The sequence below is a fragment of the Narcine bancroftii genome, chromosome 5, assembly GCF_036971445.1.
Source record: "Narcine bancroftii isolate sNarBan1 chromosome 5, sNarBan1.hap1, whole genome shotgun sequence".
Taxonomy (NCBI): Eukaryota; Metazoa; Chordata; class Chondrichthyes; order Torpediniformes; family Narcinidae; genus Narcine; species Narcine bancroftii.
The window spans coordinates 196,134,568-196,161,264 of NC_091473.1; the positions used below are offsets into that span (position 1 = coordinate 196,134,568).

General features: G+C 50.9%; 2 protein-coding genes across 5 annotated transcripts in view; one reads left to right on the forward strand and one right to left on the reverse strand.

The window, feature by feature from the left end:
* rnf115a (ring finger protein 115a) overlaps positions 1 to 14,179 on the reverse strand; it is a 32,012-nt gene extending 17,833 nt beyond the window's left edge. The window contains exons 1-6 of one of the 3 annotated variants that reach the window (XM_069940604.1): positions 14,066 to 14,179; positions 11,909 to 12,025; positions 8,148 to 8,206; positions 6,179 to 6,236; positions 5,277 to 5,497; positions 5,094 to 5,165 (exon numbers count right to left, since the gene is read on the reverse strand). In XM_069940604.1, coding sequence (XP_069796705.1) covers positions 5,094 to 5,165; positions 5,277 to 5,497; positions 6,179 to 6,236; positions 8,148 to 8,206; positions 11,909 to 12,025; positions 14,066 to 14,143 — 605 coding nt within the window. In that variant the 5' untranslated portion in view covers positions 14,144 to 14,179. The remainder of the gene's footprint in view (positions 1 to 5,093; positions 5,166 to 5,276; positions 5,498 to 6,178; positions 6,237 to 8,147; positions 8,207 to 11,908; positions 12,026 to 14,065) is intronic. The other 2 variants (XM_069940603.1, XM_069940605.1) reach the window with 2 other exon arrangements.
* A 174-nt stretch (positions 14,180 to 14,353) lies between these two features.
* The window catches only part of polr3c (polymerase (RNA) III (DNA directed) polypeptide C), a 29,417-nt gene continuing 17,073 nt past the window's right edge, over positions 14,354 to 26,697 (forward strand). The window contains exons 1-6 of one of the 2 annotated variants that reach the window (XM_069940601.1): positions 14,354 to 14,442; positions 16,734 to 17,073; positions 17,634 to 17,889; positions 20,678 to 20,866; positions 21,208 to 21,293; positions 21,481 to 21,585. In XM_069940601.1, the coding sequence (XP_069796702.1) occupies positions 16,927 to 17,073; positions 17,634 to 17,889; positions 20,678 to 20,866; positions 21,208 to 21,293; positions 21,481 to 21,585 (783 nt within the window). In that variant the 5' untranslated portion in view covers positions 14,354 to 14,442; positions 16,734 to 16,926. The remainder of the gene's footprint in view (positions 14,443 to 16,733; positions 17,074 to 17,633; positions 17,890 to 20,677; positions 20,867 to 21,207; positions 21,294 to 21,480; positions 21,586 to 26,697) is intronic. The other variant, XM_069940602.1, reaches the window with a different exon arrangement.

The following is a 26,697-nucleotide window of genomic DNA, read 5'->3' on the forward strand; positions in this document are numbered from 1 at the left end:
AATGGCTGAGGAATTTAACAATTACTTTGCATCTGTTTTCACCAAGGAGGATATAGGTTATGATCAGAATAGAGGTAGGGGTCAAGCAGTATCTAGGGACTTGGTGAAATTACCAAAGGAAGCAGAGAATTTGATGGATATTCAGATCCAGAAGCAGGTGGTTGTGGGTAAATTGTTAGAACTGAGGCCTGATAAGTCCCTTGGGCCTGATGGGCTGCATCCCAGGGTGCTTAGAGAGGTTGAACTGGAAATTATGGAAACACTGATCGACATTTTCCATAGTTCTTTAGATTCGGGGGAAGTGCCTGCAGACTAGAGAGTGGCTGGTGTTGTACCACTTTTTAAGAAGGGAGGGAGAGAGAATACGGAACTTATAAACTGGTCAGCCTGATGTCAGTGGTGGGGAAGATATTGGAATCCATCACTAAAGGAGAAATAGTAGAAAACTTAGGAAGGAATAATTGTATTGGTGCTAATCAGCATGGGTTCCTTAAAGGAAAATCTTGCTTGACTAATCTCCTGGAATTTTTCAACGACATAAATAGGAGGGTGGACTCGGGAGAGCCAGTGGATGTAGTGTACTTGGACTTTCAGAAAGCCTTCGAAGAAGTCCCACACAGGAGGTTAGTTTGCAAAATCAAGGAGCATGGTATTGGGGGTAGGATGCTGTCATGGATAGATAGTTGGTTGAGAAATAAGAAACAAAGGGTTGGGATAAACGGGCCATTTTCTGGATGGCAGGATGTGACGAATGGGGTCCCGCAGGGGTCAGTGTTGGGCCCTCAGTTGTTTATCATTTATGTAAATGATTTGGATGACAGGATTAATAACTACATATGCAAATTTGCAGATGACACTAAACTGGGTGGTAGTGTGAAGAGCGAGGAGGATGTCAGAAAATTGCAGGGGGGCCTGGACAGGTTAGGGGAGTGGGCGGCAAGATGGCAGATGAAGTTTAATGTGAGTAAATGCGAGATTGTCCATTTTGGAGGCAGAAACAAGAGAGCAGAATAATATTTAAATGGAGTTAAGCTGGGGAGTGGGGTAATGCAAAGGGATCTGGGCGTACTTGTTTACCAGACGTGCAGGTTCACTAAGTGGTGAAGAAGGTGAACGGTATGTTGGCTTTCAAAAAGAGGGGAATGGAGTATAAGAGTAGAGAAGCACTCCTGTAGTTGTACAGACCCTGGTGAGACCTCACCTGGAGTATTGCATCCAGGTTTGGTCCCCATATTTAAGAAAGGACATACTTGCTATAGAGGGAATGCAGCACAGGTTTACAAGGTTAGTTCCCGGGATGGCAGGATTATCATAGGCGGATAGGTTAGAAAGACTTGAATTAGATGCGAAGGATGAGGCGAGACATGATTGAGGTATTTAGGATTATCAAAGGGCTTGACAGGGTGAAATCAGAGAACATGTTCCCAATGATGGGTGAGACTAGGACTAGAGGGCATAGTTTAAAAATACAGGGAAGGCCACTTAACACAGAAATGAGGAGAAATTTTTTACCCAGAGAGTTGTGGGTCTGTGGAATGCATTGCCCCAGAGGGTAGTGCGGGAGGATTCGTTGGATAGATTTAAGAGAGAGTTGGATAAGGCACTTGTGGGCAAGGGAGTTAAGGGTTATGGGGATAAGGCTGGGATTGGTTATTGAAAGGGAAAGATCAGCCATGATCCAATAAATGGCGGTGCTGGCTCGAAGGACCAATTGACCTACTCCAGCACCTATTGTCTATTGTATTTAAAATTACCTGATTGCCTCTTGAAATGGCTCCCGAATCAGACAGGGGCATAATCCTACTTTTTTTCCAAATATACCTTATATTCAGAGATTATGCCATAATCTTCCAGGGTGGCCTGCAATTTGGGCAATGACTCAGCAGATTCTGTCAAGTATAATAGCTCATCGTCTGCCAATAGATTTATTTTTGTTCAGCTTGGCACACCTTGAATCCCCTTATGTGTGGGTCCTTCCTAATATATTCTGCTAATTCAATAGATAATACAAACAGCCCTGGAGACAGTGGACAACCCTGTCTGCTAGACCTACTTAAGGGGAATCTCGACGCAATTTGGCCATTTGTTATGATCCTTGCTTGTGGTTTAGAATATAATTTTTTACCCAATTAATATATGTTTGTCCCAGTCCAAATGTTTCCATTACTTTAAATAGATATGGCCATTCCAATCTATCGAAGGCCTTTTCTGCATCCAGAGATACTGCTACGCTGGGATCTTCTCTGGATTGTGCCAGATGTATTATATTCAATAATCTTCCCAAGTTGTCAATAGAATGTCTCTTTTTCATAAAAGCTGCTTGGTCCGGATTTATTAATTTTGGGAGATATTGGCCCAATCTCTTAGCCAGCGCTTTGGCTATTATTTTGTAGTCTGTATTTAATAGTAAGATGAGTCTGTAAACGGGAGTCCTTGCCTCCAACACTTGGTTAACCACACCCATCTTGAGTGGCATCAACAAATCTTTCAATTTTTTATAAATCCTGGGCGGGAGACTTATTAGCATGTAACAGTCCCAAAGCTTTTTCAATTTCTCTCCCTTGACCAGGACTCATTTTGTGGCTAGGCTTGTTGTAGGCTCCCACAGAGGGCCTGGTCAAGATCAATGCATTAGATTAATGCATAACGGCTCCCATTAGTTTCAGATGAGCAGTGCCACAAGGCCGCCCTATGTCCAGCCTGCTGTACACCATCTGAGTAGAGGCATTCTTATGTCTCCTTCGGAGGAGGCCGAGGGGCTTGGTTCTGCGTGAGCCAGACATACGGAGGATCCTCTCGGCTTACACCGATGACATGCTCCCGATGGTCACAGACCCTGTTGGCCTGCTGAGGCTGTGACATTGCCAGAAGGTTTACTTGGCTACTTCCTCCACTCAAATCAACTGGGAGAAATGTTCAGGTCTATGAAGGGTGGACTCCCTGCCGGAGGAGATGAGATCTGTTGCATGGAGCACCACATCTCCTCTACCTTGGAGTCCACCTGAGTTCCACTGAGGAGACCTGGCTTGCAAACTGGTAGGAGTTGGAAATGAAAGTCGTTGCCCAGCTAGGACGCTGGTCTGGTTGCTCAGAGCACTTTCCTATCGGACAGGGTCCTGGTTATCAACTAACTGGTCACCTCCATGTTGTAGTCCGGTTGGTCACTGTGATCCCACACCCTATCTTTGATATGAGGATTCAGATGAAGTTGATAGACGTCTTCTGGGGTAACATGAGACACTGTTGCAATCCTGAGTCTTCCCATTGAGGAAGGTGGTCAATCCCTGGTGTGTGTGTGTGTGTGTGTGTGTGTGTGTGTGTGTGTGTGTGTGTGTGTGTGTGTGTGTGTACCAAGGTGGCGACTTTTGGCCTTCGGACCCTGCAGAGCCTCCTGCACGCTGAGCAGCTTCCGGAATAGCACATGCTAGCGTTGCATTTTCTGTACTAAGCATGTTGCCTCCAGAGGGAAGTGTTGGTCCAGGCAGCAAACATCAGACGTGTGGCTCCATGGGAGCTGCCCGTGTTTTATCGAGACCTGTCAGAGTATGGAGAATCGCTGCCTCCAGACAGGATGCTCCTGTGTTGGAGGAGGACAATGTTCTGGAGGTATAGGAGACTGATGCCCAACCAGTTTCTCAGGGTGTTGGAGAGGCCTGCGGGAGTGGAGTTGTCCTGACCATGCTGACGCCCAGACGGTGGAATTACTCATCGGGCCCAGGCCCTGTGTTGTCGCTTGGGAACTGGTCTCACAGCGCATGAGTTGTCTTGAGGAGACACCCTTTGTGTCGTTCTGAGATGCGGGGACTGCTCCTACACACCATCCATTCCTCGCCCTTGTCTGCCGGCCAGATACGCCATGACAGTCTGTCCTACCCCTTGGCATTGAGGACGGTTCCCACTGGAGGTCTTTAAATGTGGAAGTCCTCCCCCTTTACATTGGGATTTGGGGTGGAGGCTGTTACATAAAGATGCAGTTTGTAATCGGTTTTTGAGTTGATTCACGTGGCTTGGATGAGACTGTGCTTTACATATATATGGAGGGTGTAAGGTTACAGCCCCTGTTCGCATACTTGAGGGGCTTTGCTCCTAAAGTTTTGGCTGCATTTCAGCCCTACGCTTCTGATATTTCGGCACCCAGTACGGAGGGAGCATGTTGCCTCCAGAGGGAAGTGTTGGTCCAGGCAGCAAACATCAGACGTGTGGCTCGATGGGAGCTGCCCGTGAGGGAGGTCCTCATCGGTCAGGTTCTGGGCCTGGCCAAGATGGCAATCCATGGGTCCAGGCATCAGGAAGTCAAGGGTTCAGCCCAGACTGACTGCTTGCCCCTCTTCTGAGGGGACCAGCCGTGCCCAAGTGTCCTTGGAGAAGGAGCACTCAGTACTTACTGGTAACTTGGAGGATTTCAGGAAACAGTGGGCTCCCCAAGGACTTGACGATATTGTGGACAAAGGTGATAATGTTTTAATTTGACATGATGCAATGAGCATAGTCGTAACTGTACTGTTGGTCTTTGAAGAATAAAAACATTGTTCATAAAAAAGGTCAAAGAGTAAAGCCCCTTCTGCACCGTCCCATCACACACTCCCAGGGTCAGAAACAGAGTGAGGCTCCCTCTGCTCTGTCCCATCACACACTCCCGGTGTCAGACACAGAGTGAAGTTCCCTCCACACCATCCCATCACACACACCCAGGGTCAGACATAGAGTGAAGCTCCCTCTGCACTGTCCCATCACAAACTCCCGGTGTCAGACACAGAGTGAAGTTCCCTCCACACCATCCCATCACACACTCCCAGGGTCAGACACAGAGTGAAGTTCCCTCCGCACCGTCCCATCACACACTCCCAGGATCAGATATAAAATAGCTTCCTCCACATCGTTCCATCACACAGTCCCAGGTCAGACATAGAGTTAAGCTCACAGTCAGACACAGAGTGAAGCTCACTCCACACCATGCCATCATACATTCCTGGGTTCAGACACAGAGTAAAGCTCCCTACACATCGTCCCACTGCAAACTACCTGGGTCTGACACAAAGACCATGGGGGAGTATGTTGGGTTGGGTGGGGTTGAGACTGGGTGCTGGACTCACCAGGAGAAAGTCTGTGGGGACCCCGGCAGCCCAGCGTTGGAGAACAGGCCCGCAAACAGCTGCTGGATGATGCTGTGAAAATAAGAGTTGGAGTAGTGAGGAGGTGGGCTTAGCCCTGGGGCCCAGGTCAGCCTCTGGCGGAAGTGAATGTTCCCCCCTCGATGGGAGGCGCTGCCCACCTACCCTTCGATTGCCGGCGACCTGGCAGGTCGGGGAGAAGCCCTTGATCGGTAGCGCCTGGCGATGGGATAGCTGGGATGCCGGCTAGGACCCCAGATGTCGCTCTGCTGGCCCCCTCGATCTGGGACCCCTGCTTCGTGCTCCAGCGACGTCCCACCGCGGAAGGGTCTCCCATTCACCAAGAGGAAAGTCTGGTCCAGGTTCAGGAAGGTGCGGTCCCACAGCTGTGTGGCACAGAGGAGTGAGCAGAGACAAGTGTATCCATATGGGTATCACACACACAAACCTATGGTATGCTTTGCACCTGTACCCACACCCCTGGTACGTGTATCCACACCCCGGTATGTGTTCCCACAACCGTAGCACACACACACACTCCTGGCACTCATACACACATGCCTGGCACATGTATATAAACCCCTGGCACGTTTTCCCACACCCCTGGCATGTGTATGCACATGTCTGGTACTTGTACCCACACTCTTGGTGCATGTACCCACAACCCTGGCACACAAACACTCCTGCCACTCTTATACACAGATGCCTGGCTCATATACCCACATACCTGGCACATGCACATCTCTAGCACAGACACAAGCATGGCACACATATCCACAACCCTGGCACATGTACCCTCACTCCTAGCATGTGTATCCACAATCATGGCACATGTATCTATACCCCTGGCACACACACATCCCTGGCACATGTATCCACTCAGCTGGCATAGACGCCCATGGCACATGTAGCCAAACCCCTGGCATGCTTATCCACACCCTTAGCAAGTGTATTCACACACCTGGCATGCATACATACCCCTGGCACTCACACTTTTTTCATGTGTTATCACACCTCTGATACTCACACTCACACCCCTTGCACACTCCCACCACACACACACTTACCTCTGCAAACTGTGTGGCTGAATCTTCGTCCAACCCATTCGTTCCCCTGTCCATGAAACTGTGGAAGCAACAGTCAGGGTGATGCAGGGTGTGAGCTGGAGGGAAAAGACTCCCCATCTTCATGCCTTCCCCAAAGGAAGGTCTCTCTCCCCATCCCTCATGGAAGATCACCTCCTCCCACTGACCCCTGTGATACCCCCTCTCCTCCCTACTGTCCTGTAATCCCCCCCTCCCCCAATGACCCTTGGGAGACCCTCCTCGCACAAACTATCCCATATTCCTCTCCCCCTCTACACTGACCCCTGGGAGACCCCCTCTTGCCCCCCCCCCACCATTCCATGATCCCCTAATCCTCCCCACTGACCCCTGGGAGACTCCCGCTCCCCCTACACTGCCCCGTGAACACCCTCTCTTCCCCACTGTCCTGTGATCCCCTCTCCCCCCCCAATGTCCCGTGGTCCCCTCTCCCCTCCCCACTGACCCCTGGGGGACTGCCCCTTCCTGGGGAAATGCATGCATATATCACGAGAATCTTGTATTGCATCCTGAAAATTCCAATTTTAATATAAAAATGTATACCTATAATTATGTTTTGTGTATTGTGTGTATATGAATGTGTGTTTGTGTCTGCACATGTGTGCACACACGAGTGAGAGAATGAGTGTGCAAAAGTGAGAGATGAGTGTGAGTGCAAGAGTTAGTGTGAGCATGAGGTGAGAGTGAGTATGTGTGTGAGCGTGTGACCATGTGTGTGTGTGAGAGCAAGAGTGAGTATGAGTGAAAGTGAGTGTCCAAAATTGAAAGTGAGAGAGTGAGCGAGAGGGAATGAGTGCGTGGGAGAGAGAGTGTGAGAGTGAATCTGTGAGCGTAAGTGTGTGTGCACTGTGGTCTGGTGAAACACTTGGCTTCTTCGGGTGCATTCCCCGCAACGAATGCACCTGCAGAAGCGGATTTAGACCTGTGGAATGGTAGTTCAGGTGGCAGCGCTGAAAGCGCAGCGATGGCCATCTGAAAGGGACAGCTTCACAGGAAGCACCTCGGAGCGCACTCCGGCTCCTGTTCCTTAGGGCTGTCAGGTTTGGGATGGCTGGCTGTCAGAGCTGGGACAGCCGGAGCAGGCTATCAGTGTGGGACATCCCCACACTGATCCCGCTACCCCATTCTCTTCCAATAGCCCTATATCAGTCCCCACACTATGGGGTGGCCGGCACGGGCTGTCAGTGTGGGGATGTCCCGCTCACAGGACTCTATCAGTCCCCACACTGTGGGGACGTCTCGCCCACAGCCCAATATCACTCCCCACACTGTGGGGCAGCTGGCGCGGGGATGTCCCACACCCAACAGTGTGGGGACTGATATCGGGCTGTGGGGAGAGAGCGGGACAGCGGGATCAGTGTGGGGACGACCCATGCGGGACATCCCCGCGCTAACAGCCCACGCCGGCTGCCCCTGCCCTGACATCCTGCGCTGGGGGGCAGGGACAGCTGACTGTCATCCCCTTAGCAGCCGCTTTCAGGTAGCTGCATTCATGCGCCGGGAGGGGACCTCAGTGCTCCGGCGATTATCCCTCCCAGAGGAGGGTTACAAAGTTTGCCTCGAACGCGCCTCATGCGCTTTCAAGTGGCCTCCCAATAGCCGCATATGGGCATAATATGCGGCTTTACATCGGGAGATTTTGACCACCTGAATGTGCCTACCATTTCAGCTGGTTATGCATGTATAGGTGGTAATAAACAAGCAAACTTGAAAACCTGGGCAATTTGGTCCCTAAACAAAAGCTTCCAGTTATGAAAGGAATCTGCTGAAAAGAGATTAGTGAGGGCTCGTTTACACCCCCCACTATCCACTCCCCTGTCCTGTTGGAACATTCTCCTCCCCTGACCACCCTGCCTCCACCCCCACTCCAGACCAAGGCCAGGATGGGGCAGCTTCCCTGCTAATGTCCTGTGACCTGGGCCGCATCACCCACCTTGTCTCGTCAGTCACCTCCTCAATGAAGCCCGACTGGCACTGGGGGCAGGTATATTCCTGTAAAGCAAGAGACAGGACTGTGACACGCTGGGTCCGGGGCATGCAGGCCAAGACCATACGCAGACAGAGGGAGGAGGGGAGAGGGAGGTTCCCACAGCTCCCACGGGGGAGAGAATTCCAGATATGTTCACCCTCCGATGAAATGCCTTCTCACTTCAGTCTTAAAACATCTACTCCCAATTCTGAGAGTTCTTAAAGGGTGGCACGGTTGTTGTAGTGGTTAGCGCAATGTTGTTACAGCGCCAGCAATCAGAACTGGGGTTCGAATCCTGTGCTGTCTGGAAGGACTTTCTACGTTCTCTCGGCATCTGCATGTGTTTTTCTGGGGGCTCCGGTTTCCTCTAACCATTCAAAACATACTGGGGGTTGTAGGTTAATTGGGTGGAAGGGCCCTGTTACCATGCTGAATACCTAAAAAAAACTCTAATTCAAGATTCCTTTATTGTCATATAAAATGGGGTAATGTTACACAAAATTTGCTTCAGTCTGCCATCAGCATAAATTACATAACACCCCTTACAGTCAGTGAAAGAGAATCAAATGAAAGTCCCACCAGGGCCACTGAGTGTCTGTGGATTCGCCTCCGGCACTCCCACAGCCACACAGACTTCGGCCAAAATAATTGGCAATCCAAGCCCGAGATCCGAATCTCCGGCAAAAAGGAAGCCTCCAGCACTAGTTCGCTTCCCATTTCCAAAACCTGGTACCCCTTAAGCCAGTATCGAGCAGTCCGCTGCCTGGTGGGAGTCCTTTGACCACAGTTGCTAGCAGCCTCACCTTGAGTCACCAACAGCCCACGGCCCATGTGTTCTTTTATTTATTTACACATTCAGCATGATAACAGGCAATTTCAGCCCATGAGTCTGTTCTGCCCAATTAAACTACAACCATGGTACATTTCAAACAGTGGAAGGAAACCAGAGTCCCTGGGAAAACCCACACAGACATGGGGAAAACGTACAAACCTTACAGAGAGCACGGGTTCTTCAGCTGCAGAGCCCCTCACTGGTCCGCCGCCATGGTCATGGGTCGTCATCACTGCTTCTCCTTCTCAAATGGGGGGGGGGGTTTCTCTTCTTGTTTCTGGTGGCCAGTGGCAATCCTCTACTTCCTCAGAGTCTGTAACCCCATGAGGCCCGCTACTAAACATAGACGCCTCCATCTTGAACCCAAACCCTGTGGTTGCAGGACTGTTGGCTCCTTTAACAAGCTGTTTAAAACCTGTATGGAGCTAGTGGCAGTCAGACTGGGTGGTTGGACCCTGCAGAGCAGCGCTGTGTGTCCCCTCCTCAATCTCCACAGGTGTCATTACAGCAGGCTGAGACTTGTTAAAAGATGTATCCTTATTCTGAGAATTGAAAGATATACCCGCTAATTCTGAGACTTGTTAAAAGATAAACCCCACATTTCTTAAAAGATAGACCCCTAATTACCGGGATTTCAGGAACTGAGTCACAGAGAAAGGTTAGGACTTTATTCCTTAGAGCATGGGAGAATGAGGGAAGATTTGATAGAGGTATTTAAAACTATGGGGGTATAGAGAGAGTAAATGCAAGCAGGCTTTTTCCACGGAGGTTAGGTGAGACAAGAATTAGAAGATAGGAGAATTTTTCACACAAAGAGCTGCCAGCTGAAGTGGTGAATGCAGGCTCAATTTTGACATTCAAGGAAAATTTGGACAGGTACAGGTACATGGATGGGAGAGGTATGAACCAGCTGAGTAGAGAAGAGGCCGTACTGTATCTAGTACCGGGTAATGAACCTGGTCAGGTGCCGGATCTCTCAGTAGGGGAGCACTTCAATAAGAGTGACCACAACTCCCTGAGCTTTAGCGTAGCTATGGACAAGGATCGAAGTAGACAAATGGGAAAGTGTTAAATTGGAGAAGGCTAATTACGGTGGGATTAGGCAGGAACTGGGGAGAGTAAATTAGGAACAGATGTTCTCAGGAGAAAGCACCAAAATAAAATGGAAGATGTTTAGGGACCACTCCATGGGGTTCAGGATAAGCTTGTCCCACTGAGACAGGGAAAATATGCTAGAGTAAGGGAACCGTGGTTGACAAATCAGGTGAAACAGGTAGTTAAGAGGAAGTTATGTTAGATATAGGAAGCAGGAAACAGGAAGGGCTCATGTGGTAGCCAGGAAGGAGCTAACAGGAGGCATGAGAAGGCCTTGGCCTGTAGGATTAAGGAGAACCCCAAGGCGTTCTATGCTTACATAAAGAACAAAAGGATGACGAGAATGAAGGTGGGGCTGCTTAAGGATAAAAGAGGCAACATGTGCCTCCAGGCGGAGGATATTGGGGAAGTCCTAAATGGATACTTTGCTTCAGTATTCACCAGAGAAAAGGACAATGCGAGGTCCAAGCTTATGGCTGGATCATGTTGAGGTGAAGAAAGAGGTCGTGCAGGATCTTCTTAGCAACATTAGGTTTGACAAGTCCCGGGGACCAGAAGAGATATACCCCAGGTTACGACAGGAAGGGAGGGAAGAGATTGATAGGGAGTTGCCATTGATTTTTGGGTCCTCCCTAGCCAAAGGGGAGATGGATGTCAAGGAATAGGGACATTTAAAACTCTTTCAGTCACACAAATGCAAGAAAAATAGAGGGTTCTGGGTGTGAGGTAGGGAACATTTAGATTGTTGAGTAGGTTGACATGGGTCAGCCCAACATCGTGAGCCAAATGGCCTGTACCGAAATGATCTATGTTCCACATATTCGCTAATTCTGTAAAATCCCGGTTATCCATAATTCAAGCAAAACCGTGGAAAATAAATAGGCAAATAATACTGAAGTTTAAAATTGGTGTGTCTCACTGTTAGTTTGCCAATCCATGCAAACTGCAATCTCAAGCAACTGAAAAATTCATTGATCCAGCATCTATCAATCCCCATAGGTAGCAGTTCCCAGACCCCTGGTCCTGATTTACAGGCAACATCCTGCTAATGTCTGGATTTGTGGGTTTTCAATCTTTAATTCTCCCAATTCTACAGAGCACAGTGTTTGCTATTCACCCACCTCATGTCCCATCTGGTGAATTGTCGCTGTACTCAATAACAAGAATAAATCATTTCCTCCCTCATACCCCCAATATTGTCAATCCTGGTAAATGTCTTGCTGCCAGCGTTCTGTTTTGATGTGATTTTGTTTGCCACTGAGGCTCCCCAGTTGAACAAATGAACCTGTGGCAGTTTACAAGCCATTGTCTGCAACTGTACCTGGCTGCATTGCTCGAAATGTATTTTTCTCTGAGCCAGCACTCCCCCATCTGTTTGGGTTCAAGTCAAACACAGCTGCTGCACTGGATGCTAACTCACTGCAGAGTTTAAATCAGCTGCACCTGCTCACAGCAAAGGATCACCTTCAACATGCCCAATGAACACATTCATTGGTCCACAATGTTGGGCCAACCCTTAAATACATACAAAAAAACCTACTTAACCCTCCCTACCTTGTAACCCTCTATTTTTCTTTCATCTATATGCCTGTCTGAGAGTCTCTTAAATGCCTCCATTGTGCCAGCAAGCAGACGGAGCGATTGGCCTATATCTTGTGACATTGAACTAGAGCTGCGGTAGTGGGGTAGAGGCTGGGGAGGCAGCAGGAGAGCCACAGGCTGGGGTTAGGAGGGACAGGGAAGGCATTTTGACCATGCAAGCCAGATATCTAAAGCAAAAGAACATAGAACATCCTACCTCATAACCCTCTATTTTTCTTGCACTCGTGAGCCTGTCTAAGAGTCTCTTAAATGCCCCTAATGTTTCAGCCTCCACCACCATCCCTGGCAAGGCATTCCAGGCCCCCACAACTCTCTGTGTAAAAAAAAAACTTAACTTAAAAAAAAGTTGTATTAACAGTATTAATCACTTTATTTCTCTAAATTCCCCTAACTTCCCTCCCTCCACTTTGTAAATATGTCCTCTGGTGTTTGCTACTCCTGTCCTGGCTGTCCACCCGATCTATGTCTCTCAGAATATTGAAGACCTTTATTAAGTCACCTTCGCTCCAAAGAGAACAGCCCCAGCTCTGCTAACCTTGCCTCATAAGACACATTTTCCAATCAAGGCAACATCCCGGTAAATCTCTGCACCCTGTCCATAACTTCCACATCTTTCCGGTAATGAGATGACCAGAAATGAACACAATATCCAGCTGTGGTCTCACCAGAGATTTGTGTTGTAACATGACCTCTTGACTCTTGAATTTAATCCCCCAACTAATGAAGTCCAGCATCTCATAGACCTTCGAAGCTGTCCTAAGAACTGGACTAAATCACTGGAGAAACAGATCAGTGGGGAAGAGGGATGTTACAATGGAGCAAAGAAACTCTGCAGTCCCTAATGTCAACAGAAAGTGCCAGAAGCTCTGAACCAACGTCGACGAGGAGAGGAAAACAAACTTGACCTGAAAGGTGGACTAGTTATCTCCTTTACGGAACTGTGAGATGGAGTTGGATTAATGCACTGGGAAGGAGACGAGGGTTTTTGAGTAACGTTCATAAAGCTCATTCATATCAATGTTTTGGCAGTTACCTCTGCGAAGATTTCAAATGTTAGACAAGGCAATGTCTTCATTTAAAAAGATCATGCACAACATTACTATGAAACTGAAGGCATTTAAGAGCAAGCTTCCACTGACAAAGATTTACACCTCCATTCGCTCTCTCACCCCCCAAACTGCAAATGTTTTCCCTGGCTCATTGATGAGAAGAATATCTAGGCTGACAGTGACAGGTCATGTATTAGCCTGGGCCCGACTCAGAGAGAGAGGGAGGGAGGGAGGGAGGGATCAAAGTGTAAGTTAAAATTTAAATTTAAATTCAGACATACAGTAACAGGCCCTTTTGGCCCATGAGCCCGTGCTACAACCCCTTGCATTTTTGGAGGGTGGGAGGCCACGGAGCACCCGAGGAAGCCTGCGCAATCACGTGGAGAACATACAACTCCTTATACCCAATGCTGGATTCAAACCCAATTTGCTGGCGCTGTAACAGTGTTGTGTTAACTCGTATCTTAACCATAGAAAAGTTGTAAAAACATGCAATGCAAGGCCTCTGAGGAGTCAAATAAGTTGACATAAAGAATGGAGAAGGGGCTTAATAATATTTTAAAAAATCTGGGGGGAGGGAGTGGGGAATCATGGTGAATTGGAGAGTTGGGGATCTGATCCCCAAGGGCACTGCCATGTGATTGTGGGGGTTGACAGGGTAGTCTCTATGAGAACCACTGCAATAGGATGAGGATGGTCTCCATGGGAACTACCGCTATGGGATGGGGTGGGGATGAGGGATGGTGATCTCCATGGGAACCAGTTCCATGGAATTTGGGGGGGGGAATGATCTCCATAAGAACCACTGCCATGGGATGGGGATGAATGATTGGGGGGGTGATCTCCATGGGAACCACTACCATGGGATGGGGATGAAGGATTGGGGGGGGGGTTGATCTCCATGGGAATCAGTGCCATGGGATGGGGGGGGGAAATGATCTCTATAAGAACCACTGCCATGGGATGGGGATGAATGATTGGGGGGGGGGGTGATCTCCATGGGAACCACTGCCATGGGATGGGGATGATGGGGGTGGGGGGTGGTCTTTCATGGAGACCATTACCATGGTAGTTTCGGGGCGGGGTGTGACAGATCGGATTGTTTTTCATCCTGAGTGCCGAAGGGAGCCCCTGACCTTCACCCCTCGGCCTCCTTGAAGTCCCAAAACGTTTATTTTTTAAAAGAAATTAGTACTTTAAATAAAACATCAGAGAGTCTAAGATGGCGGCAGCGAGGAGAGGCGGTGGCATCCCCTGCCGAAGGAGGGAGGAAGACGAGGGGGGGGAGGTAGCGGCCTCCTTACCGGTAACTTGGGGCAAACCTCGCCCTTGCAGCAGTGGCAGAAGAAGCGAAGCGGAGATACGGCCGCAGCCTCCGCCATCTTACCCGCTGACGTCACTTATCTCCCGGCAGGCTGTGCGCGGCGCACACCCCGCTGTTGAGAGGTGGGAAAGCGGGCCGGCGCCATTTTGGTGCGGGGCAGCCGGGGGGGGGGGGGGTGAAGCCGGCGTCATTTTGGTGCGGGGCAGTGAGGGTGAAGTTGGCGCCATTTTGATGCGGGGCAGCGGGGGGAGAATGGACCGAGCGAAGAGAGTGGGACCGGAAGTGATCCGGAGGGGGGAAGGCTGTGACGTCACTGAATGAGAAAGTGCTACCTGGAGGTAGAGGCGTTTGAGGGAGGTAGGAAGAGGGGGTAGAGACAGGGGCGGGGTGAGGTAAGGTCGAGGGTTGAGAGGGAGGGAGAGAGTGGACGGGTTGGGGGATGAGGAGGGTGGGGGAGAGTGGGGGAGGTTGTGGGGTGGGGGAGGTTGGGTATTGGGGGATGAGGAGGGTGGGGGATGGGGAGGTTGGGGATGAGGAGGGTGGGGGATGGGGAGGTTGGGGATGAGGAGGGTGGGGGAGGGGGAAGAAGGGGAGGGAGAGGATGGGGAAGAAGGGGGAGGGAGAGGACGGGAAAGAAGGGGGAGGGAGAGGACGGGGAAGAAGGGGGAGGGAGAGGACGGGGAAGAAGGGGGATAGGGAGGCAGAGGACGGGGAAGAGGGAGGGGCAAGGGGCGGGAGGGAAAGGAAGCAAGGGGGAGGGAGGGAGAGAGGTTGGATGGAAGGAGGAAGGACTGAGGGAGGGAAAGAAACTGAAGGAAATGAGGGGAGGGAGGGAGGAAAAAAGTGAGGTTGAGGTTGGAAAGGTAGAGGGGATGAGGTAGCTATGAAGGAAGGGAGGACAGGTGGAGGGTGGGAAAGATTGAGGGAGGGGTGGGTTAGACAAATTGAGGAGGGGAAGTGGAGGATGGGTGGAACCATGGGAAGTGGGGAGGAGATGGAAGGACAGGACTATGAAGGGAAGAAGGAATCTCTCACCCCATCCCTCCCTTCACAAAGATGTACACAAACCTGTGGACACTGGAAAAACACACAAATGCTAGAGAAACTCAGCAGGTTAAACAGTGCCTTTATGTAGAGGGTGCACCGGATGCAGTAAATGTGCGGTGCATCCTCTGTGGCCTTCTACATCAGAGTGACCAGTTGCAGATTAGGAGATCACTTCGCCCAGCACCTCCTCTCCATCTGCAACAAAAACGACCTCCCTGTAGCCAACCATTTCAATTCTGAGTCGCACTCTTATGTCTGTCCATGGCCTTTCACACAAACCCCACCCTGACCAACCGCAGATTGGAGGAGCAATGCCTCATTTTTTTGTCCGGGCACTCTCCAACCCCAGGGCATGAACATTGAGTCCACTGCGTTCCAATAATTAGCTTGTTTTCACCCCCTTTAACTTTATTCCAGTTCCTACTTCCTTTCTCTCTCCACCTAGCCTTGACTCCTCCCCCCTCTTACAGTCCCTCCACCTATCATCTTCCACCATCACCACCCCCTCCCCTCTTCTGTTCAGACATCTCTCATGTTCCCCCACACCTTGATGAACGGCTCCAGCCAGGAACGTTGGTGATGCCTTTGCTACATAAAGGCACTCTTTGACCTGCTGAGTTTCTCCAGCATTTGTGTGCTTTTTCACTTAACCACAGTGTCAGCAGAATCTTGTGTTTTACCTGTGGACACTGGTGTAACCGGTGATTTTAACAAACCTCCCCTGCTCTTTCAATGTTAAAATCTGGATTTAGAGGGTTTGAGGTGGGACAAGCTGGGGCGTTTCTTCAGGAGTGTCATTGGGCAACAGGAAACTGATGGAAGTTTATCAAACGAGAGGGGTTAATTGAGTGAGGTGGTCAGAATCTTTCCCCCCAGTGTGGAAATCTCAAATATCTGAGGATATTTAAGTGGGGTGGGGGGGGTGGGATTGAAAGTAGAGTTACGAGGCAAGTTTTTGTTTGTGGCCACCTGTTTCTCAAATGACCACCCGTTTCAATTCTCTGTCCCATTTCCACGCTGACATGTCTGTCCATGCACTGCTGGACTGAGACCACCTGCAAATTAGAGGCACAACCCCTCATCTTCCCTCTGGGCACCCTCCAACCGGATGGCTTTGACATCGACCTCCGGTTTCAGTTAAACTCCCCCATCTCCTTTCCCCCAGTTCTCTCTTCCCTGTTACCCCCTCCCCCTCTCCTTTTATAGACCTAAAATCAATTCTCAACTCTCCTCTTATCACATCTAATTAACATCTTTTTTTGATCTGAACCTCTCCCTCTGGCCAGTCTTCAGTCTTTATTCTGTTCTTTGCTTATTCCTTGAAGAAGGGCTCAGGACAGGAACGCTGGCAATGTTTGGACGGTGCAAGACGAGCTGAGATTACCCCCAGCATTTCTGTGATTTTACTACAATCACAGCATCTGGAGACTTTCACGCTTCACAGGTTTTCTTTTACACAGAGAGTGGTGGAATGGGCTGCGAGGGGTTGTGTGCCAGAGGCTTTCAGATAGACGAGTGGATGTGCAGGGAAGTGAGAGAGAAGGATCGCGTGCAAACTGTAGACTTTCCGTTTGATTTGGATGTCTTGTTCTTTGACACAGGATCCTGTTTCGAGAGGGGTGGGGGGGGTCGAGCTTGTGTTGGAAGGTAGTGAAGCTCGCTCCGCCCGCTCGCTGCTGTTCTCTGAGCACCTGACCCCGTTCTTGCATTAGACTGGAAAGGTGGGGGGGGTGCGGGTGGCTACATTAGTTTGCTTGTAGCCACAGAGGTGAACTGCAGGAACTGGAACTGGCCATGACTCACCTGGAGTCACAGATCTGTTCGCATCTGCTGCTGGCACACTACGGGCAGATCGTGTCAAAGGTGGGCACTCACCTCATTCGGACGGGGAGCCAGCCCCTGCGACTGATTGCCGCGGATACCAACACGCCCGTCGACCAGGTACTTGTGTGTGAGCATCCGTCCTCCCAGCGTTCCCTCCCCTCCACCGGGTCCTTTTGATGCACGGATTCTGGGTGTGCCTGTGGGGGTTGGGGGTCGGGTGATAAGTGGGGCATTGGCAGGGGGTAGGCAAACTCCGGGGTAGAGGAAATGGGGATGATCGTTTCTGCCTCCCTGTCTCGGAGGAGTGGGGGGTGGGTGGTCAATGAGCATTTGGTGAGTGGCAGGGTCCAGTCTTGTGTGTGCAAACAAATGGTGTACATGTATGTATGCACAACATGTGCATGCGCAGCTGTGTGAGAGCACAAGTGGACAGATTGTGTGCGTGTGTCTGCTCGTACATATGGCATGTGAGCATGTGCGTGTCTGCATATGCACGGTGTGTCTTCATGTATGTACAAACATGTTGGCGTTTGTTTACATGTATGGTTAAACATGCGGGCGTATATCTTTGCAGACGTACCACATGTGGGCTTGCATTCCTCTGCGTGTCTGTGCATATGCATAATGAGTGGGCGCGCGTCTCTGCGTGCGCGTGACTGGTCTGTGCTCTCCTTCAGGTGAAGAAAGCTCTCTGCGTCCTCATCCATCACAACTTCGTCACATACCACCTACACAAGCGTGGCTATGTGGAATACGAGCTGCATGGCGCCCACGTCCTGCGCATCCTGCGCTACCCTCGCTATATCTACTCGGCCAAGACGCTGTACGGGGACACGGGTGAGCTGATTGTCGAGGAGTTGCTCCAGAACGGGAAAATGACCATGAGTGCAGTGGTGAAGAAGGTGGTGGACAGGCTGACGGAGACGATGCAGGGTAAGGGATGGACCCTGTTGGGCCATGAGGGCCTGTCCAATGCAGACGGGGGTGGGGTGGGGAATGGGGGGGGTGGGAAGAACCCCCGTTGAAGGAGGGGGTTGGTAGAAGGTTTGCGAGGGGTGGGTGGGATGGTACAATGAGTGAATCCGCCTGCAGAGGTTGCAGAGTACTGGAGTCACATGACAGGACATGCCAAAGCCAGCATGGTTTCCTTCAGGGAAGGTTTTGCCTGACAAACCTAGTGGAATTCTTATGACAAATAGGCTGGATCAGGGAAATGCAGTGGATGTTATGTTCAGTGAAACCCCAGGTATCCAGCACCTAAGTGAATTTTCCGGTTGCTTGAGATTGTGTGATGTGTGACTGGCGATCTAACGGCAAGATGCGCCAATTTTAAACTTGCCTGTTTTTTCCCATTTCGTTTCTGCCATTTAATTTTTTTTTGCCAGTTGCTTCAATTCCAGATAACAGGTGTTTTCCTGTGATTGGATTTTCAGAGGGTATTTGACAAGGTGCCACATTTGGCCTGACAGGAAACATACTGGCGTGGGTGGAGTCAGAATACAGGGGTCATATTCTGGTCGGCTGCCAGTTGCTAGTGATGTTCCACGGGGGTCGGGGTTGGGGCCACTTCTTGATATGTTGTATATCAGTGATTTAGATTATTGAATGAATGGCTTCATGGCCAAGTTTGCAGATGACACGAAGGTAAGTGGAGGAACAGGGAATGTCGAGGAAACAGAGAGGCTGCAGAAGGACTTAGACCAGTGGTTCTCTACCTTTTTCTCCCCCCACTCAGATACCACCTTAAGTAATCCCTTACTAACCACAGAGTACCTACGACAACCAATTTTCTAAATGGGGATCAAATTGAAAGTACCTAGGTACCAAGGAACTTGGGAGACCTCGTGCAGGTAAACATGTAGGTTGAGTCTGAGGTGAAGAAGGCAAATACAATGCTGGCGTTCATTTCAAGAGGAACAGAGTATAAGAGCAGGGATGTGATGTGGAGACCTCACGAATGTGGGCAGTTTTGGACTTGTTTAAGAAAGAATGTGCTGATGTTGGAGAGGGTTCAGAAGAGGTTCACGAGGATGATTCCAGGAATGAGTTATCATATGGAGTGTTTTACATCTCTCTCTCCCTCCTTGTGTTTGTGTGTGTCGCTCTCTCTCTCTGCTTAACTTTCTCTGCCTATTTCTCTCTCTCTCTCCCCCTCTGCCTATGTCTCTCCCCCTCTGCCTGTGTCTCTCCCCCTCTGCCTGTGTCTCTCCCCCTCTGCCTGTGTCTCTCCCCCTCTGCCTGTGTCTCTCCCCCTCTGCCTGTCTCTCTCCCCCTCTGCCTGTCTCTCTCCCCCTCTGCCTGTCTCTCTCCCCCTCTGCCTGTCTCTCTCCCCCTCTGCCTGTCTCTCTCCCCCTCTGCCTGTCTCTCTCCCCCTCTGCCTGTCTCTCTCCCCCTCTGCCTGTCTCTCTCCCCCTCTGCCTGTCTCTCTCCCCCTCTGCCTGTCTCTCTCCCCCTCTGCCTGTCTCTCTCCCCCTCTGCCTGTCTCTCTCCCCCTCTGCCTGTCTCTCTCCCCCTCTGCCTGTCTCTCTCCCCCTCTGCCTGTCTCTCTCCCCCTCTGCCTGTCTCTCTCCCCCTCTGCCTGTCTCTCTCCCCCTCTGCCTGTCTCTCTCCCCCTCTGCCTGTCTCTCTCCCCCTCTGCCTGTCTCTCTCCCCCTCTGCCTGTCTCTCTCCCCCTCTGCCTGTCTCTCTCCCCCTCTGCCTGTCTCTCTCCCCCTCTGCCTGTCTCTCTCCCCCTCTGCCTGTCTCTCCCCCCCTCTGCCTGTCTCTCCCCCCCTCTGCCTGTCTCTCCCCCCCTCTGCCTGTCTCTCTCCCCCTCTGCCTGTCTCTCTCCCCCTCTGCCTGTCTCTCTCCCCCTCTGCCTGTCTCTCTCCCCCTCTGCCTGTCTCTCTCCCCCTCTGCCTGTCTCTCTCCCCCTCTGCCTGTCTCTCTCCCCCTCTGCCTGTCTCTCTCCCCCTCTGCCTGTCTCTCTCCCCCTCTGCCTGTCTCTCTCCCCCTCTGCCTGTCTCTCTCCCCCTCTGCCTGTCTCTCTCCCCCTCTGCCTGTCTCTCTCCCCCCCCTCTGCCTGTCTCTCTCCCCCCCTCTGCCTGTCTCTCTCCCCCCCTCTGCCTGTCTCTCTCCCCCCCTCTGCCTGTCTCTCTCCCCCCCTCTGCCTGTCTCTCTCCCCCCCTCTGCCTGTCTCTCTCCCCCCTGCCTGTCTCTCTCCCCCCTGCCTGTCTCTCTCCCCCCTGCCTGTCTCTCTCCCCCCTGCCTGTCTCTCTCCCCCCTGCCTGTCTCTCTCCCCCCTGCCTGTCTCTCTCCCCCCTGCCTGTCTCTCTCCCCTCTGCCTGTCTCTCTCCCCTCTGCCTGTCTCTCTCCCCCCTGCCTGTCTCTCTCCCCCCTGCCTGTCTCTCTCCCCCCTGCCTGTCTCTCTCCCCCCTGCCTGTCTCTCTCCCCCTCTGCCTGTCTCTCTCCCCCTCTGCCTGTCTCTCTCCCCCTCTGCCTGTCTCTCTCCCCCTCTGCCTGTCTCTCTCCCCTCTGCCTGTCTCTCTCTCCCTCTCTCTCTGCCTGTCTCTCTCTCTCTTTCCCTCTCTCTGCGTCTCTCTCTCTCTCTCCCCCTCTCTGCCTGTCTCTCCCACTCTGCCTGTCTCTCTCTCTCTCTCCCTCCCTCTCTGTCTGTCTCTCTCCCTTCTGTCTCTCTACCCCGCTCCCCCTCCCCTTTCACCTCTCACCTTCCCTCTCCCAGCAGACAATCAGAGTGTGGAGAACATTGAAGCCTCCAACACCTTTGTACGCCTTGTGGAGACTCACTTCCTCCAGAGGTGCGGGTCGGTCCCTGAGCCGGCAGCAGATGATCCTTCCCGACCCCCTCCTGCCCCCACGCTGGTCTTGGACGAGAAGGAGATGTACACAGTGCCTGACCTTAGTTTGATCGGTGAGGTTCCACGAACCCACAACGCGTTCACTACACGCACTACACTTGCCCTCGCTGCACCCGCCCCCTCGCTCCATACGTCTGCTCTCTGGGGCGCGCTTGCACTCTCTCTGCACACCCACCCTCTTGGCACCCACTCCCACTCAAAACTCCCTCTACCCCATACCAGAGGTGGGGATTGAACCAGGGTGTGTGGTGCCATGAGGCAGGGCCTCTTCCCACTGACTCAGTGTTGGTGGAAGGCAGCTGAGAAAGCAGTGCCCCTCTGTGTAACTGCCCAGCACTAACATCGTTTCTGTCTTGTTTAACGTGGGGCGTTGGTATACTGCCTTCCTGTCCAGGGCAGTGCAGGCGCAGACGGAGAGTGTCAGGAGACAGCGGGGAGCCCAAATCGAAGCGCTGCAAGCTCAACCCAGTGGAGCAGGAGGTAAGATGGGGGTGTGAGATGACTTGGGGGAGGCGAAAGTTGGGAGTAAAGGGTGGGCCACACAGTGTACCCGACTCGAGCTGGGCCACTCACGGATGGGGCATTTGGGTTGGCAACTGGGGTGGAGGAGTGGGAGTGCACATGCGTTCGAGCGTGACCTGAAAGGCCATATTTTCTGCACCCGCAGCTCCCCCACAACGATGGCGTTTACTGGCAGGTGAACTTCGATCGCTTCCATCAGCACTTCCGAGACCAGGCCATTGTGGCGGCTGTGGGCAGCAAGCTCGACCAGGTATGCTGTGCCGGTCAGTCCCTCCAGTTCTCTCCTCCCGAACCTGCCCAAGATTGCCTTTGCTGCCCTGTTTGTTCACCACATGGGGAGGGGGTGGGGGGGTGTAAAAGAACTGAAAGTTACAAAGTGAAACAGGAAAGTCTGCAGATGCAGTGATTACATTAAAAGCACAGGAGTGCTGCAGGAACTTGGCCAGTCTCGAAACTTCCATAGGAGGTAAACCAACATTTCAGGCCGAATCCCTTCCTCCTCAAGGTATCAGCAATAAGCAGCCTGAGGGAGCAGTAAAGAAAGAAGTGCAGGGGGAGGAGTACAGGCCAATGGGCAAGAGGCCGGGGGGTGGTCATGGACGGGAGGGCCTTAACCCGAGGTTAAGTAAGAAATATTTACAGAAATTTACAAAAGATGGCAGGATGGCATTGCCTGATTTTTTTATTCTACTCTTGGGCGATTAATATTCGGTATGTAGCATTCGCACTACACATACGTGGAGAAGAACAACACGCACACCAAAGTCTTGGAAAATGAGACTGATTTGTTGCTCTGGCCATCATGCTTGTATGGGCCCCTGGCACTGACGTCAGGGCCCCGTGTCATCAGAGCGCTGGCCTAGGATTGGCCGGCATTCCCGCCAGAGTTCCCCATCTTCCCGTCACCTGGGACCACAGCCGGTGTCACCCCCAGGTCTGTGTGGTCGCTTCGTTCATCGGCCATTTTGCAGGCTGCTCCATATGTCAGTGCATGGGCCACTACTCGACCCCCCCCGAAAAACAGGCGACCGTGCCATTGTCCATAGCCTTAGGTGGCCTGCCCCATGTCGCAGGCGGAGTGGAGTTCGTTACAGTCCAGATACACTGGTTTTAGGCAGTCAATGGTAAAGGTCTCCTTACCACCGGTCGAAGACGAAGTTGGAACAGTTGTCTTTAACGACCTTGTAGGGGCCTTCGTTGGGTCATTGTGTGTGCCCCTCCTCACAAATGTATACTGGCAAGTTCTTGGGTCATTCGGGAAGCTATGCTTGGTCTGGCCATGCGGTGGGGGCTGCCACGTGATCAAGGACCCCAGTTTTCACCACAGGTTCTCTAGGGTCACTGCGGGATCTTCCAGGCACAGGAACTTCCTGATTAAAGGTGCGCCTTAGACCATCTCCTCCTTCGGCACGATACGAATTCCCAACAAAACCCAAGGCAGTTCGTCCACCCAGTTGAGACCCTTGAGCTGGGCCATCAAGGCTGCCTTAAGGTGCCTGTGGAACTGCTCCACCAACCTATTGGCCTGCTGGGGATATGCCCCCAGAAGGTTAGCCAGCCCTACCCAGATCCCGGAGGGGAATTATGCCCCCCTGTCCAAGATGAAGTGCTCTGGGACCTTGAATCGGGACACCCAAGTGTCAATGAGTGCCCTGGCGCAGGTTTCTGTGATGGTATCAGCTAGTGGGACCACCTCCTCCCACCATGTGGAGCGATCTACCATGATCACGAGGTATCTTTCCCTACGGGAAACTGGTAACGGCCCCACTAGGCCAATGTGCATGTGGCTGAACCTGCACCGCGCTGTCTCAAAACTCTGTACAGGTACTCTAGTGTGCAGGTCTTGGCCCTCTGGCTGACCTGTTTAAAGAGGAGCCACCATTTTGACCGTGGCGCAGATGGTAGGGTGTGTCAGGCTGTGGATGACCTCGAACACCTGGCGTCTCCATGCGGCCAGGATTTGGGGTGGGGACTGCCGATAGAAATATCACACAGCAGTGCCAGGTTACCTGGGGCAACAGGGACATCCTCCACTCTGAGACCGGAGATGGCTGTCCTATCAATGGGGATCTCAGGGTCAATAGACAATAGACAATAGGGGCTGGAGTAGGCCCTTCGGCCCGTCGAGCCAGCACCGCCATTTTACAGATCATGGCTGATCACTACCAACAGTACCCCTTTCGAGCCTTATCCCCATAACCCTTAACTCCTTTGCCCACTAGAGTCTTATCTAACTCTCTTTTGAACATAATCAGCGAATCTGTCTCTACCACCCTCTGTGGCAGAGCATTCCACAGATTCACACTTCTCTGGGTAAAAAAATGTTTTCTCATCTCCGTCCTAAAGGGCCTACCCTGTATTCTTAAACTATGCCCTCTAGTCCTCGTCTCCCCCATCATTGGGAACAAGTAATCCGACTTCACCCTGTCTATCCCCCTGATGATTTTGTATACCTCAATCATGTCCCCCCTCATCCTTCTAAACTCCATCGGATACAAGTCCAGTTTTTCTAGCCTTTCAGCATATGTCAACCCTGCCATCCCTGGAACTAACCTTGTAAATCTGCGCTGCACACCCTCTATAGCTAGTATGTCCTTCCTCAAAATTGGAGACCAGAACTGGACGCAATACTCCAGGTGGGGTCTCACCAGGGCCCTGTACAACTGCAGAAGGGTGTCTCTGTTCCTATACTCCAATCCCCTCTTTATAAAAGCCAACATGCCATTTGCTTTCTTCACAGCTTTCTGAACCTGCATGCTAGTCTTCAGTGACCGGTGAACAAGTACTCCCAGATCCATTTGCTCCTCCCCACTCCCTAGCTTGTCTCCATTTAAATAAATACTCAGCTTTCCTATTATTGCCCCCAAAATGGATAACCTCACATTTGCTTACATTGAACGTCATCTTCCATTCAGCAGCCCACTCCCCCAACCTGTCCAAGTCCCTCTGCATTTTCCTGACATCCTCCTCACACCCCACACCGCCACCCAGTTTCGTGTCATCTGCAAATTTGCTCAAGTTATTAATAATCCCCTCATCCAAATCATTTACATAAATTACAAACAACTGAGGACCCAATACCGATCCCTGCGGCACTCCACTCGTCACATCCTGCCATCCTGAAAAAGACCCATTTACTCCAACCCTTTGTTTCCTATTTCTTAACCAATTTCCTATCCATGTCAGCACCTTACCTCCAATACCATGCTCCCTGATCTTGCCCACTAGTCTCCCGTGCGGTACCTTATCAAAGGCCTTCTGGAAGTCCAAATACACCACATCCACTGTCTCTCCCAAGTCCACCCTCTTTGTCACATCCTCGAAAAATTCCAGAAGGTTAGTCAAGCATGACTTACCCTTAAGGAATCCATGCTGACTAGCCCTTATACTATTATTTCTGCCGAAGTGTTCTGCTATTACTCCTTTTATGATAGACTCCAATATCTTCCCCACCACCGATGTCAGCCTGACCGGTCTATAATTTCCCGTTTTCTCCCTCCCTCCCTTCTTAAAAATCGGCACCACATCAGCCACTCTCCAATCCTTAGGGACCTCCCCCGAATCTATGGAACTTTGGAAAATGTCGACCAGTGCTTCCACAATTTCCATAGCAACTTCTTTAAGCACCCTGGGATGCAGCCCATCAGGCCCTGGGGATTTATCAGCCTTCAGTCCCAACAATTTACTCACAACCTCCTGTTTCTGGATCCGGATATCCATTAGATCCCCTACTTCCCCAGGAAAGTTCCCCAAGTCTCTTGACACCACATGACCACTACCCCCTAACTGACCATAACCTATATCCTCCTTGGTGAAGACAGTTGCAAAGTATTTGTTAAATTCCTCAGCCATCTCCTTGTTTCCGGTAATAATTTCACCCTTTTCCATTCTTAATGGACCAATTTTGGACCGAACCAATTTCTTCCTCTTCATATATTTAAAAAAGGTTTTGCTATCCTCCATTATATTATTTGCTAATTTCCTCTCGTACTTCATTTTCCCGTCTCTTATGACTTTCTTAGTTACCCTCTGATGCTCTTTGAAGGTTTCCCAATCCTCTAACTTCCCACTCCGCTTCGCTATCCTATACTTACTCCCTTTGGATTTGATATTACACTTGATTTCATTAGTTAGCCATGGCTGCCATTTGCATCTCCTAGAGCCTTTCACCACTTTGGAATAAATTTGTCCTGAAACCTGTGAAAAATGTCCAAAAATACCTGCCATTTTTCCCCAGTTGTCCTCCCAGCTAGTGTATCTTTCCATTTTATTTTGGCTAGCTCCTCCCTCATAGCTGCAGTACAGATGCTTCCGACTTCCTTTCTTTTTCCCTTTCTAATTGCAGCTCAAAAGCAACCATACCATGGTCACTATTCCCTAATGGCTCCCCTACATCGAGGTCACTTATTAACTCTGTGTCACTGCACAGCACCAAGTCCAGAATCGACTTCCCCCTGGTAGGTTCCTCCACTAGCTGCTCCAAAAAAGTATCTCGTAGACATTCAATAAACTCAGTCTCTTGTGCTCCTGCCCCCATCTGATTATCCCAGTCCACCTTCATGTTAAAGTCCCCCATAACTACTGTATTGCTACCACTTTGACATGCCACTCTTAATTCCTGATTTATACTTCTACTGATATCTAAGCTACTTTTCGGAGGCCTGTAAATGACCCCCATTATGGTCCTCATGCCTTTCCAATTTCTTAATTCTATCCAAACAGACTCTACCCTGTTTCAATGTCTTTCCTTTCAAACGCCTGAATTTCATTTCTTACCAACAGAGCTACCCCACCTCCTCTTCCTAACTTTCTGTCTTTTCTATGGGACGTGTACCCTGGAACATTTATTTCCCAATCCTGCCCTTCCTGCAGCCATGTCTCCGTTATTCCGACAATATCATAACCTCCCATTGCCATTTATGCCTCAAGCTCATCCATTTTATTCCTTACACTCTGTGCATTCATACACAATACCTTGAATCCATATCTCCTTTCTCCCTCCACCTTTGTTCTCGATGCACTTGCCCCTACTCTCCTATTTTTTTTAGTTCCCTTTTTCCTTATTGTTTCACCGTCTAACGGAAACACCCCTATATTCACTCTCCTATCTGTTTCCCTATCAGTCCTGTTCCCTTCCCCCTGCCGACTGGGTCCGACTGCTGCTCTTTGGCGAGGGCCACGTAATCGACCCCTTGGGAGAGGGCATGCATTGACTCAATCGCGGGGCAGGACAGAGGGTCGGCCACCAGGTTGCTTTACACTGCGATACATTGAATGTCCGTGGTAAATTTGGACACGTAGGACAAGGGCCTCTGTTGTCGGGCTGACCACTGGTTCAAAACCTTATTGTGATAGTACAGAT